We start from the raw sequence: 14,869 nt of genomic DNA, 5'->3' as shown, positions 1-14,869 counted from the left end.
GATCCCCGCCATCGCCGGTCACCTCTGCGGTCCCGGGACCAGCATACATGCATGCCCTTAGCTTTCATGGGCTGCTCTGGCAACAGCCCATTTCAAGCTAAATCATGGTCCCAGTGCCTGTACACTGTAGATGACAGGCACTGGGACCAGTGCATGTGCAGTATCGGCCTCTGAACTGTGCATGAGCATACCCCAGATACATACCCGCCAACTGTATCTTTTTGTCAGGTACAGCAGTTCTTTTATGGCCTTTTCCCGCCTCTTCCCTTTATGTTAACTAGCCCTCTTTAACAGTTTCCATGTCCTTGCAACATTCTTCAACTGCGACCACTCTGATGGTTCTTGCTTCTCTCTCTCTCTCTCATCTGTCCAGTTCATTAACAGCAGATAACTCAGTGAGTTTGACACTGAGGTTCCAGCTGCCTCTTTTATGGTCTTATGTATATCCAAAAGATCAGGTGAAGTGTGGTTTGGTACATGGGGAGGGTCACCTTGTCTTCCTTGACTAATGACAGTCTGCAACATGATCAGCTTCACAAGATGTAAAGGATTTTTAGTTTGTGGCACGGCAGCTGTTGTCTTGGGGGCAACATCAGTGACTGCAAATCAGCTAGTCCTCTCATAGTTGTGCACTTCACCAATACAACACTGCTGGGATGTTTGCAACTGCACCTGAGGGTCCGTATTATGAGGGCCATATATGTGGAAGTATCTCCTAAAGCTCGTAAGGTATTTGAGGCAGCACTGAAGGAGGATAATTTGGGGTGCATGGTTGGGCCCTTTCCCAATGCTCATTTGCAGTAGCTGGTGCTGTCCACATTTGGTGTAGATCCCAAACTAGTATCTGGGGATTTCTGCCTCATACAGCACCTACATTTCTGGCAGGCCAATCAATAACACCATCACTGAATTCCATTCCAGGGCCTGTTATCAATCATTTGATGCAGCCCTAAATATTAACTAGAAGATCATAAATCAGCAATGCACACCAAACAGAAAGTACAAAAACAAACTTATAGATATAAAATGTTTTCAATAATTAATAATGAAATTTACACATAAATAAATCATAGAAAATGAATTACTCATAGATGCATATAAAAAATAAAATAACATATTAAAAATACACCAAGATGATGCTTCAGTGGTCTCTCTTGTTAAACGATAAACTTATTAGAAATTACTAAATCAGTGTCAATAATATTGCTGGTGTTTAATTTTTATTAAACCTTGGGATTTACTTAAAATTAACTTATCTATCAGTAAGAACTCACACTATTATTGGCATTTGGCTAAATGGGTTTACGTTTGGGAAGTTTTGTTGTTAAACATCCATTACTGCGTTTCAGTAAAGTTCATTTGTTACAAGGTTGCAAATAGGATGACACTTATGCTGCTTTCCCACTGCAGACCCGTTTTAAGTTACAGGTAATCTTAAACGGTATTTAGCATTCCCACTGCAGCAGATTACAGTTTTAAATGCCATTTAAGTACCATTCCCATTGCAGGTAAAACGTTTTAGCTCTTCAAAACGTTTTTACAGCACAAATGAGTGCCTGTGACTTTAATGGGCTTTTCAGGGTTGTGGGGAGTGTCACAACACAGGCAACAACCAATCGCTTGAATTGTAGCCTGTTTACATTAAGAATACAGTTTAAGATGCATTCCCATTGCCTCTTAAACGGTAGATTACCGTTTAAAACACTGCTTTGAAAACGGGTTGAAATACCGTTTAACTTTAAACGGTATTTCAACTCTGGCGCTTTCCCACTGCAGCCTTAAACTGTATTCTGCCCTCAAAAATCGGCAATATACCGTTTTAAGGCTGCAGTGGGAAAGGGGCATAAAACAGACACACTGACATTTGAGTAAGCTGCTGTTTGTAGATACAGGCTTGCTTGCTTTATTTTGTTGTGATTACCTAAACACAGGCTAACCGCTGTGTATAAAATGTGGACAATTCTCTGTAAAGCGCTGCGGAATATGTGTGTGCTATATTAGAAAAACTGTTAAATAAAAGAATTAGGTTAGCTCCAAAAGGTCGACCCGCACCAGGTCAGCATAGACAAACGACCGACATGGAAAAGATTGATTTATGAAAAGATTGACAACAGTTTTTCCTTTTTTTTGGTGTAAATGTTGACACCTGAGCAAGTGGACTACCAATTACTGTACTGCTTTGCTCACCAGTTTTGTCTATATTGACCTTGTGCAAATCAAACATATAGTGTCAACCTATTGACTGTCAACTTAGACAAAGTCTAAGTCAACCAATCGACCGGATACCGGTCTAATTGACACACTCCCCTCCGTGTACGTTGAGCGCCTGCATATTTGCTCGGTGAGCAGGGGGGGGTGGGCAGCCGTGCAGGCGGCATTCCATCCACAGGCAATGCGTTGCATGTGGACCAGAATAAGGTTCTATTTTTTAGAGCTACAAAGTGCAGTGGCTCCACCTTAGCATAGCATACTGGGTTGTAGAAGTACAGTCAAGACTAGCAGGCCTCAGTCTACATAATTAAAACAGCAATCAACAGTAACAGCATTTTCTGCCATTTGTATTATATAAAACAAAATGTTCATGTTGTCACTGGGACAGATATTTGTTAACTGGTAGGAAGAATACAGCTGCTCAATTGAGTGTCTTTATTGACATGATGCTTCTTTATATGCTTATGTAGTAACTGCTTGTCAGGAGACGAATACTGGCAAATGGTGCATTTGAACATCTCCCCAGTGTGGTGGCGACGTATGTGTAGGTCAAGACTTTTCTTCTGAATACTGCAAGCAAAAAGTAATGTATTTTAAGTTCACTGAACATGGAAACTACTATCCAATAACAAATGAACATGCCAAAAAACATTAGAGTGGGAATTACTATATGCAAGGAGTTGCTTTATGAGCGAAGAACCTGAATATACGTATAAAATTGGACTTGTAGCAAGCAATGTAAAATGGCACTATTCAGGTCAGGGATTAGGAGTTCATGCCTTTGTTATGGTGTAGAAAGATAAAAGTAATGTTCTTATAAACTCACCAACTGTAAGAACAGTGCTGACATTTGTAAGGCTTCTCGCTGGTGTGAGTTCTCACATGTCGCCGTAGAGAACTTCCATCTATTGAGGCGTAAGAACATAATTCACATTTAAAAGGCTTCTCACCTACAAAAAAAGAAAAAAAGAAAAAAGAAAAAAATTACATTATTCTTTAGGTTGTTACAACAGTCAGAGATTACTCCACATGGAGAATAGCAGGCCCAGCTCGGGCAGACAGCAGGATCAAGGAGATGTCTACTGCCCCCAGTACTGCATGCCCCTAATCCCCTCCTTTCTCCCTGTACTGCCCCAGCAGATCCACTTTCATCTGCCCTTACCAAGCATGGCCCAGCCTTCCCCTATACCCAGTACTGTCCCAGCTGTTTGCTGCTCTTACCACAACTGCACCTGGTGGCTATAGGGATTCAGTATTGAATCCCGGCGGTCGGGATCCCGACGCCGGAATCCCGACAGCCGAAATGCCGACAAGGGGGGGGACGTGGATCGCCCCCCCCCCCCCCCCCCTCGCTACGCTCGGCACACTAATTTATTCTCCCTCCAGGGGTGTCGTGGACACCCACGGAGGGAGAATGTGTCGGCATTTCGGCGGTCGGGATTCTGAACGCCGGGATCCCGACCGCCGGGATTGTAACTGCATCCCGGCTATAGGACAGGCATAGGCAACCTGCAGACCTCCAGCTGTTGTGAAACTACACATCCCAGCATGCCTTGCCAGTGTATTGCAATTAGGAAATGCTAAAACTGTAGCAATGCATGCTGGGATGTGTAGTTTCACAACAGCTGGAGGACCACAGGTTGCCTATCAGTGCTATAGGAGATCAAGGCAATGTATTCGTGATACAGATGACAGTCAATAGGATGACACCCTATGGTGGACATGCACAAGGTTGATGTAGAAAAAGCAAAAAGGTCAACATGAATATCTCAAAATATTTTCTTCTTTTGGACTTTCATACCTTAGCATTGCCAACTGGAGTCCATAGGCGTTATTTAATGCGAACCGGCATGGGGGTTTGAACGGAGAGAATGGCTTTTCCTCACCGAAAACATGCCATCCTCACCACATTCAATGTAAGGGAGAGTCTTCGACGGCGAGGATCCCCTTAAACGGCGTGGTTCGCCACAAATGCAGCAAGTACACTGTAATTTGTGGCAAGCCCCGCCATTTTAATGACCACGCTCGCCATTTCCACCTCACCAAAGGGGATGGAGTTGAGTACACGGAAGGCGAGCTTTTGGCACTTCTTGCCTTCAGGGGCATTGAATACGCCTCCATGTGGGGGTAAAGTGGCCGGAAGCATGGCAAGCAAATGCAGTACACTAATTGGGGTTCCACGTGCTTGGGTGTCAACATTAACACAATTGTGAAAACCATGTCAATGTTTTTCCGCGTTGACCTTTCACATGTCGACCCCATGATCCACTCTCAATGTATTTATAAGCGGTATCCATAGTCAAATTAGGAGTACTCTCACCCTCTGAGATCACCGGATAGCTGCGTCTACAACGTTTCATCGCCCTTGGTCTATTTCTCCGAACAAGCTGTACCAATACAGACTTGTAAAGAGATAAAACTCCAAGACTTTATTTAATCCATTTTAAAAGATTTTTTCAGCAAAGTCGACGTTTCGGGTCCAAACATGACTCTTTTACAAGACATGCATCAAACAGATCCCTGAGCATCCCTGATATGAGCAGAATATTCTGCACATATCTGCCTCAGGGATCTAGAGTTTTATCTCTTTACAAGTCTGGTGAGTGCGCTCTTATTCATCTGGAGATCTATCTATCTATACGTTTGAAATATGGATATCAGAACAGTTGGCATTATAAACAGAAAGCATAAATAGCCATGGTTTCCAACTTGTATTTTTAAACCATTTTAAATATTATATAGCACTATATTTGATAGGAGTATATGATGTTAGAATAAACAGATGTAGTGACATCGTAAAACTTTGCTTAGCAATTCTCACACCTACTTTGACAAACTCACTTGGCACTCAACCAGTTAATAAAGTCCAGACTATTGTCTGGATAGTGTTGTGACTATCTCTTGTGATAGGGCTGCACCCTTTGTTTAGAGCGCAGGTTCTCTACTCTTGTTTTGCATTACTCAACCAGTTAAACCAGCTTTAATGGGGGACAATTCAATTGGGTTTTTTTGGGTGCAAAAAGCAATGGGCGTCTGTCAGACCAAAGCAATCGTTGCTCCAGTTGCGCACCCATTACTTCTGATGCACCAAAACGCAATGGGTGTAGCAGCTTAAAACAGCTAAACCCAACTGAAGATGCCACTTGACACTATCCACGCATTTCAGATTGCCATCACAGTAGGCTTAGGTTTGATTAATCTCCTATACAACCAAAGAATACATGACTCCTTGATATTTACAAAAATATCATAAGTTTAGACAACTAGAATATGGCTCCATAATGAATGCTTTATTTCAGAACATTTCGAAACCATATAAAAAAAAAAAAAAAAACATTTACCAATGCAGCAGTCACACATACAGTAGAATATACAGCACAAACTACTATAAATGACACGGTGTCAACTAAACCATGAGCCCAAGGCAGGGTAGGACAGCGAGTGCTGTAAAAACCGGTCAGCAGGCGATTTTTTTTTTTTACAGGGGGAGCAGCCCAGTGTTCCTGAAGCCTTAACAGTGATGTGAAGATTGCTGCCAGTATTTCTGAGGTGAGCTGAAGGTGCAAATCTGCACCTAGTAGGCAGGCAGAACTAGAGTGAACTGGCGCCTAAAGCTGAGGGGAGGTGCTGCAGGCCAGCACACCCTCCCCATAAGCTGGACTAACCCCACCGTTATAATGGAGTCTGTGTAAAATGGAGATCAGTTTCCCTGCCATGGGAACTGTCTGTAGCCTGTGCTCCCTCACCCTGGTGGGCTAATGGAATACCTGCTACAGGAAGCAGTGTCCACGCCAGCGCTGTGACCTGCTCCCCAGTGTACACAGCGATTATGTGCTCTCAGAGAGAGCGCTTATCTTCCCACAACCCGGCCACGCTGTACTGGAAGTCAGCGGCGCCCAGCGGTGGTGCGCTATGCTCATCTTCCGTCTACTCTGCCTGTGTACACCCCTGAAGGTGACAGGAGGTGATGGATGTTGGCAGGGATGACGAAACGGTAGCGCTGGAGTCGGTCGGTAAACTAAACCTATGATCTTTGCATAACCCGTCAATAAATGCATCACACTTATTGGCCCCATGCTACTTTTATGTAAACCATAGAAGTTTTACTAAAATACATTGTATGGCAGTAAAAAAATAACTACACACTTAATTTATTAGTAGTCCCAGAATACTAACCTTTACCAGTTTCTGGGAACCAAAATCTAGAACAGTACACCATGAAAATTATATAGCCCTGTATGTAAGAGGTGTTTCCCAACTCTATTCTTGCAAAGCTTTTCTATAACCTTAAAACTCTGGGACCTAGTTAGATTAGTATCAGAGCAGCGATGTTCTTTGAGCATATATAATACAGTACACCTCATTTCCAGAATCAACACTGTGCTGTTAAAAGTGTGCATGAAAACTTGTTTAAATAGACCTTTAAATGTGTCCCATTAATGTATCTATAAAAAGAGTCATGCTAAGTTTCCCGGCGTTTTATACCTAAGGGCACAGTTCTTCAGTTTACATGGATCAAACATGAAAAACAAAATTCAGTCTGCATCTCCCTATGCAGTACACTTTCAGTGTACAGATTAGAAGCACCTTTCATGGAGGAAAACAAACGAATGAAGGAAGCACTTAAGGGGCATACACACATTGTTATTTTAGCCTATTTTCTACTGTCTCGTGCATCACTATTCACGGCGCAGTCGAAGTCGCTACATGTGTACAGAAACAGTGATAGCGATCTACCTTTTTATTATTTTTTTGGTTAGCATAAATTGTTTAGCAGACATTACTATGTGTGTATAGGTGATGTAGACAACTGGAAGTTCAAGGGAAATCACCGACCCTAAACCGCTTAGCACAGTGGTTCCAAACCCTGGTCCTCAAGTACCCCCAACAGTGCACGTTTTCACGGTCTCCTAGCAGGTGCACTCATTTAGACACATTTAAAAAAAATCCACAGGTGGAGCTAATTATGTCGCTTGTGATTCTGTGTGGAGACCTGGCAAACGTGCACTGTTGGGGGTACTTGAGGATGTGTCTATGCCCCTATATAAAAGGATAACGTGACATTAAACATGTGTACAAAGTGCACACACTGGCCCTTATTCAGATTTGATCGCAGTACAAATTTGTTCTCAAAATGGGCAAAACCATGAGCACTGCAGGTGGGGCAGACGTAAATGTATAGAGAGTGTTAAATTTGGGTGTTGAAACTGAAATCTAAATTGCAGTGTAAAAATAATGCCGTCAGTATTTACCCTACACAGAAACAATATAACTCACACAAATCTAACTCTCTCTGCACAGATTACGTCTGCCCCACCTGCAGTGCACATGGTTTTGCCCATTTTGAGAACAAATTTGTACTGCGATCAGATCTGAATAAAGGCCAATGTACCACAACTATGATGGCCAACCACAGGATCGGCTGGTTCCGAAGATTTGTTCCCAAAATGTCCGGGAATTCAATTTCGGAATTAGATTGCGCATGCACAGTCTAATGTTGGGCAGCGTCTGAGCGCCCACTCAGATACTGACCCCGGCTTGCGGCCTGTGCAGTGTGATTTGGTCACAGGTCATGCTGCACTTCCGCAACCCAACCACTCCCAGCGGCACACAAGTACCTTCGGCATCACACCCGCAAGTATGTTAATGTGCCCTGGGATTGGCATCCCTAACCACAACACTATTTGGCAAGTAAATAAAAAAAAAAAGGAAGCATAGTAGATGTATCACTATATGAGTCAGTACAAATATTTGTTCACTTTAATCTCACCAGTATGAACTCTCATGTGCTGTTTCAGTGAAGCTTTCAGTCTGGTTTTATACTCGCAATGTTGGCAATGAAAGGGCTTTTCTCCAGCATGCACTCCCATGTGCCTCTGCAGTGCCAATTTCGATGAACATTTCCTACAGGAGAGAAAACGAACTGTCATAACTGAAAACAAAAAGCTCATTACACTAGAGACAAATAGGTCATCAATAAATGTAACTCACACTTTCATCTCAATCGTACACACACCTATATATACACACACCATATATACTCGAGTATAAGCCTACTTTTTCAGAACATTTTTTATGCTGAAAAAGCCCCCCTCGGCTTATACTCGAGTGAGGGCCCCCTTGAGTCAATAAGTTTTTCCATTTTTTTGTTGTAAAATTAGGTGCCTCGGCTTATATTCGGGTCGACTTACGGTATACTCGAGTATATACGGTATATATATATATATATATATATATATATATATATATATATATATATATATTTTTTTTTTTCCCCCCATCTTATTTCTCTTTACACCACAACATATGGACAGATGGTATTTTGTATTCTTAAGGTTATACAAATTTCTATTTATTGGTCCAAGAGCGGCCATAGAACTTCTCAGATGTCATAAAATTATTACCTTCCTGCTCTAAAGGGATAATGACCTCATGTCTTTGAAGACTGTAGACTTACCATATTGAAAATTCACTCAATTGTATCACTAAATAGTAAGCATAGTTACACATTTGTTTCCAATGCCTTTCTAAAATAACAACTTGAAAGTGATTCTTCACAGTCAGAGCAGTCAAGATTTGAATTTTCTGCCAGAAAAGGTTGTTATGGCCGATTCAATACATTCAAGAAAGGGCTAGACACATTTTTGGCATAGAAATATATCCAGGGATACGACCGTTAATTGCAATGTTATTGGGAGGTCCAGTAAGGCAATTAACAATCATAGAATACAGGGATAATGACCAAATATTGTTTTGGGTACGTAGGAGTTTTTCTTCTAAGAGACATTTTGATACAATTTTAAATATAGGTTGAACTTGATGGATTTGCGTCTTTTTTTCAACCTCACAAACTATGTTTAAAAAAAATAAGAAAAAGGCATTAGATCAGATTTTTTATTTCACGGAATATTTTAAATAAAACAAATGGCATGAACAAACATGATGGGACACTGAACAGAATATTCTGGTGCACAAGCTTAATATGTAAGCACTGCAATCAAGCAACTTCTTTACCAATCAACAGGTAGCCTGAGCGAATCTTGCTTAGCACACTGCCCCAGTTGTTGCTGGTGTGATGCAGGTGCCTTCTCCAGACTGTTTCTGCTCTTTCCATAGAAGTTTAACAGGATTCAGAACAATGCTCTTCTACATTCTTGGATGTGTGCATCGGCTCATTATTCCATTGTAGGACCGACGACCTGCACATCCAACACCAGGCAGCATGTTTCCCTCCAAAACACCTTGATAGTAAAGCAGGGAATAACCAAGCCTCCCTCATGTTCCACAGCTTGTTTTCTTCTGTGAACATAGAAATGGAACTTACCAAAAAGCTAAAATTTTTACTCCAACGAAGGCAGTGGTGGAACTTGTGAGTGGTTGGCCCAGGTGCAAAATTATAATTTAGGACTCCTACCTCCAGTCCAACCCAAGTTCACAATACACCACACAGCAGTGGTTGGCATCAGTGGGCCCCTTTGTCCTTATGGGCCCCGGTGCAATGCACCTGCTGCACCAATGGTAGTTCCGCCTCTGAACGAAGGGCATTCTTTCAGAACGTTAGAAAACTTATAGGATTCCTCCTGGTCCCTCCACAGAGCCAAATAGCACTCAAAAGCATCAGATGGTGTGATCAGGCATAGACATACCGTGATATTGAAGTTAATATTTTACATTTTCAGTATCCTTCTGTTTAAGTAAGATACTAAACAGCGTATGTGTATTTTTCTATTTTAAAAATTGTTTATGACTGATTAAAAGATTAAATATATTACAATTATTTAATGAAAGTAATTCATTTTAAAAATTACTATAATCCGATTATATTTTCTTCTTGGGTACCAACAAATTTGTCCAGGTTATTTTAGAATATCTTTTGAGAATAAGCAATAAATGCATCTGCTTTCAGTATCTTTGTTTTATTTTGTGACATAGCAAAGGCACATATATATATATATACATATACATACATACATACACACACACACACACACACACACACACACACACATATGCGCAAAAGAAGGAGAATAACGCATTAGTGAGTACTTTAAAAGTAACACTTTACTAAAAAGTAAAAGCTCACATACATCGAGTAAAAGGAATATATATATATATATATATATATATATATATATATATATATATATATATATATATATATATATATATATATATACACACACACACATACATACATACATACATACATACACACACACACACACAATCACGGTTTTTAATTTCATAACTTCAAGAGTAACAAAGCATTGTATCAATAAGCTGTTAAGGAACCAACAAATGAGTCCACATGTAGTGGTCAAAAGTTTTAGAGGTACTTGTGTATTATCACGTCGCCCGATTTCATCTAAATCTCATACGATATCGCATCAGATTTATCGGCCGATTTTTTTGCCCGATTCGATCTGCGATGCGATTTTGCGGCCGATTTTTTGCAGATTATCGGCCATTTCCTGCCGATTTGCATGTTATTCCATCCTTGCACACCCCCAGGTACTATGCGATGATATGCAATGTGATTTTCGGGAAAATGCCCCTGATTGTACAATTAAATATCGCATAGCATTGCATGCCAGCAAGTGGCATGCGATGTGATTCGCAATGTTAAATGCACCCCCATTGTTAACGCCACCCCAACTATCAACGCCAACCCGAAGCGTGGCGAGCGCAGCAAGCCCGCGAGGGGCGGCGGTACGCGCCCTCCGACCATTTCATACCCCCACTATCCACGTCGGCGTGTAGTCGATTTTAGATGTAGTGTGGCGAGCGCAGCGAGCCCCGCGAGGGGACGCGGATTACTTTACATGTATTCCGGTGGGTCGCTGCGCTCGCCACACTATCCAAGAAACTCCACGCCGATGTGGATAGTGGGGGTATGAAAAGGTCGAAAGGACGCGTACCACCGCCCCTCGCGGGCTCGCTGTGCTCCCCACGCTTCGGGTTGGCGTTGATAGTGGGGGTGGTGTTGACAATGGGGGTGCATTTAACATTGTAAGCACCCATCAGGGTGATTGTACAATTACAAATCGAATCGCTTCATATGCATCGCATGGCATGCATCACATGCCACTATATTGCATGCGATGCACTACGATGGAAATCGGGGGTGTGCAATGATGGAACAGCATGCAAATCGGCCGAAAAAAAATGAAAAATCGGCCGAAAAAAAAAATTTGCATCAGATTTTTGCATGCAATTTGCGGCCGATTTCGTGGGCGCCGTGATAATACACAAGTACCGTTTTAGAATGTCTCCAGTATTCCAGTCTGTAAATCAAAATCTATAAATCCATGAACTCAAATTAAAGCACAGAAGAAAAAACAATTGGAGCTTAAACAAAAAAAAAAACACCATATACATTTCAATATACTTAAATTTTTTACTCAAATTTAGTTACTTACTAAAGTAACCTTTTGCAAGCACAACTACTAAACACACTTGTGGCAATGGTGTTTATTGCTTTACTTTAACCCTCCCAGCCAGTTCATGGGGTTTAAGTCTGGAGACTGTGCTGGCCTTTCCATGTTTACAAGCCTACTGTCTTTTGCTTTTCCTCGAAGATGGTGTTTTATTTGAAGCATTGGTACAAACTATATAAATAATTAGTTTAAAGCCCATCAAAATGACAGCTTCTGCAATGTACTTTCACTTTGAGTTGTGACTGTTTCTAGCCCACAAACTCTCCACCCACCCCCAGTCTCGGTCTTCACAGCTCCCTCTCTCCATATCCAGAAAGTTTGAAACAGATCAGTGTCACTGCAAATATTGCTTTCACTTTCTGTTATGACATCTTTTAGCACACAAAGTGGTAATATGGCCAGTTGAGTGGTCACTAGAGGTACTTCACCTCATAGAGGTGAGGAGTACTTAGCCTTTTATATATAGACTAGTAAGCCCGCTATATATAGACTAGTAAGCCCGCTCAAAGCTGTTTCGGATACTCGGACACTGGGTGTAGAGAGAAAAGGGATATAACAGTTTTCCTTTTAGTGCAGCAGCCGCCGTACTGTGTTGTGTCATGATCTACAGCAGGCATGTCCAACAATGGCCCTCCAGATGTTGTGAAACTACACATCCTAGCATGCTTTGCCACAGTTTTGCTATTAGAGAATGCTAAAACTATTGCAAAGCATGCTGGGATGTCTAGTTTTAAAACATCTGGAGGGCCAACGTTGGACATGCCTGATCTACAGTATGGCAGAGCTGGACAACTCCGCTGCTCCCCGGGGCCGGCTGCTGGAGCTCTCCTGCTCCTGGCACCACCTGTTGTGGATGGCTGCCGCCAGAGCTCTCCTGCTCTCTGGCTGCTGGTGCTCTTACAGGAGGAGCATGTTGACCGGCACCATTGCGGAACCGTATAGGCCGGTGCACGGAAGGCAGATGCTGGTACAAGAGCTGCTTCCTCTGCTCACCCGCACACCCTTTCCTCTTTTTACTCTTTACACGTCCCGCTTTTTTATTTTTCTCTCTCTCCAATGCCCTTTCTCTCCACCCAGTCTGTCAACCTCTCTCTTTCCCCTGCTAAAGCCTCCCTTTTCCATATCTTCTTTCCTTTGCCATGCCTCTCCTCTTTCTCTCTCCCTTGTTCTCTTCCCCCGTACCCTTTTTCTCTAAGCCCTCCCACTCCCCCTCTATTCCACCTCTTTCTCTGCCCTTAGTCTTTCCCCTCTCTCTCTGCTCCACATGTCTACCCGCTTTTCTCCCTTTCTCCATCTCTACCTGAAAAACAAACACTATTTTCCCCCTTCCTCTTCGCATGCCCCTCTTTTGCTTGCTTTTTCCAGCTTGGTCTGACACGCTCTCACATTTTCCCTCTTATTCCGTGAGCTTTCGCAACCTCTCTCGCTCTTTTTACCTTTTCTTGCTCCACTCCATTTTTCGCGGTCTCTTTCCCAGACACCCTCTTTGTCTTTAACTCCACTCACTCTTTCATCTGCCCCCTAAGAGGAATTGTAGTGACAATAGTTGGTAAAGTTCAAAAACATAATATGTGGAGGACCAATAAACAGTGGAGTAGGACCCACTTTATAATGCATAAAGTGAGGGGTCCCTGGGACCTACATATTTGTTAACTGAGCGCGATTACGGTGACAATGACCAGTATTGATTGCAAGTATCAGTAAAATATCACATTTTTATAATTGTTACAAACAAATAACAGTTACTACACTCTGAGCACAAAAAAATGTGTAAACAGGACCAATGGGCAACAACCCCCAATTACAGTAAGCAAGACTCAGGGCCTTATTCTAGTTCACTTTGACAAAATCCTTCTTAGATGGATAAAACCATGTGCACTGCAGTTGGGGCAGATGTAACTTGTGCAGAGAGAATTAGGTTTGGGTGGGGTTTTACTTCAAAATGAGATCTATATTGCAGTGTAAAAATAAAGCAGCCAGTATTTACCCTGCACAGAAACAAAATAACTCACCCAAATCGAATTCTCTCTGCACATTTTACATCTGCCCCCCCTGCAGTGGAAATGGTTTTGGCCATCTAAGAAGGATTTTGTCAGAAAGAGTAAACTAGAATAAGGCCCTCAGCTACAAAGAGGAATTGGATCATCCTGTAAGACTATCCGGGTCGCAAACCATTGTGTTTGTAAACATTTAGGATTACTTTACATGTATTCCGGTGGCTCGCTGCGCTCGCCACACTATCTAAGAAACTCCACGCCGACGTGGATAGTGGGGGTATGAAAAGGTCGAAAGGACGCGTACCGCCGCCCCTCGAGGGCTCGCTGCGCTCCCCACACTTCGGGTTGGCGTTGATAGTGGGGGTGCATTTAACATTGTAAGCACCCATCAGGGTGATTGTACAATTACAAATCAAATCGCTTCACATGCATCGCATGGCATGCATCACATGCCACTATATTGCATGCGATGCACTACGATGGAAACCCAAATCGAATTCTCTCTGCACATTTTACATCTGCCCCCCTGCAGTGGAAATGGTTTTGGCCATCTAAGAAGGATTTTGTCAGAAAGAGTCAACTAGAATAAGGACCTCAGCTACAAAGAGGAATTGGATCATCCTGTAAGACTATCCGGGTCGCAAACCATTGTGTTTGTAAACATTTAGGAATCTAAACCCTGGTTGCAGTAGACCGGATTCTATAAAACTTTACCAGGTGTCAAAGGTAGTTCTTGTATTACATGGAGGAAGGTTTGGAGTCATTATCTTGCTGTATGATGACCCCCCTCAAAGAACGATGCTTCGTATTGCATGGCGATGCATGTAGACTAAAGCTGCCAATACACGCTGCGATCCCGGCGTGCGTTGTGGGCTTAAATAGCATCCATCACATCGCATTGCATGCCTTGTGCATGCAATGCTATGCAATGAAAAGCAAGTACAAATAGTATGTGCAGCACATACTTTTTGTACTGTGCGATGAGGTGCCGCGGGAGCGCGCACCTCAAAGCACACATCGCACCGCCGGGGAACGCAACGTGTATGGGCGGCTTATCACTATCCATGTTAGGCAGTTGGTGTCAGTGCTTTATTTACTAAAAAGCAGCTTTTTTTTTTTTTAAAGGCACTTCCTGGCATGTCAAATCCCAACATTTAAAAGGGCAATGCTTTTGAAAAATGAAGCATTTGGCCTTTAAAAGCAGTACCCTTTTAAATTATTACT

The 14,869-nt window shown here is 42.4% G+C and overlaps 1 protein-coding gene across 2 annotated transcripts in view; it reads right to left on the bottom strand.

Annotated features, from left to right (window-relative positions):
* Positions 1 to 1,032: 1,032 nt before the first annotated feature.
* Positions 1,033 to 14,869, bottom strand: part of LOC146080568 (uncharacterized) — a 45,856-nt gene continuing 32,019 nt past the window's right edge. The window contains exons 5-7 of one of the 2 annotated variants that reach the window (XM_083188008.1): positions 7,982 to 8,115; positions 3,038 to 3,161; positions 1,033 to 2,781 (exon numbers count right to left, since the gene is read on the bottom strand). In XM_083188008.1, the coding sequence (XP_083044134.1) occupies positions 2,607 to 2,781; positions 3,038 to 3,161; positions 7,982 to 8,115 (433 nt within the window). In that variant the 3' untranslated portion in view covers positions 1,033 to 2,606. The remainder of the gene's footprint in view (positions 2,782 to 3,037; positions 3,162 to 7,981; positions 8,116 to 14,869) is intronic. The other variant, XM_083188007.1, reaches the window with a different exon arrangement.

This window comes from Crinia signifera, chromosome 5, assembly GCF_055691185.1.
Source record: "Crinia signifera chromosome 5, ASM5569118v1, whole genome shotgun sequence".
NCBI classification, from domain to species: Eukaryota; Metazoa; Chordata; class Amphibia; order Anura; family Myobatrachidae; genus Crinia; species Crinia signifera.
The sequence above is the reverse complement of the archived record's forward strand: the minus strand, read 5'-3'. Positions and strand labels throughout refer to the sequence as shown.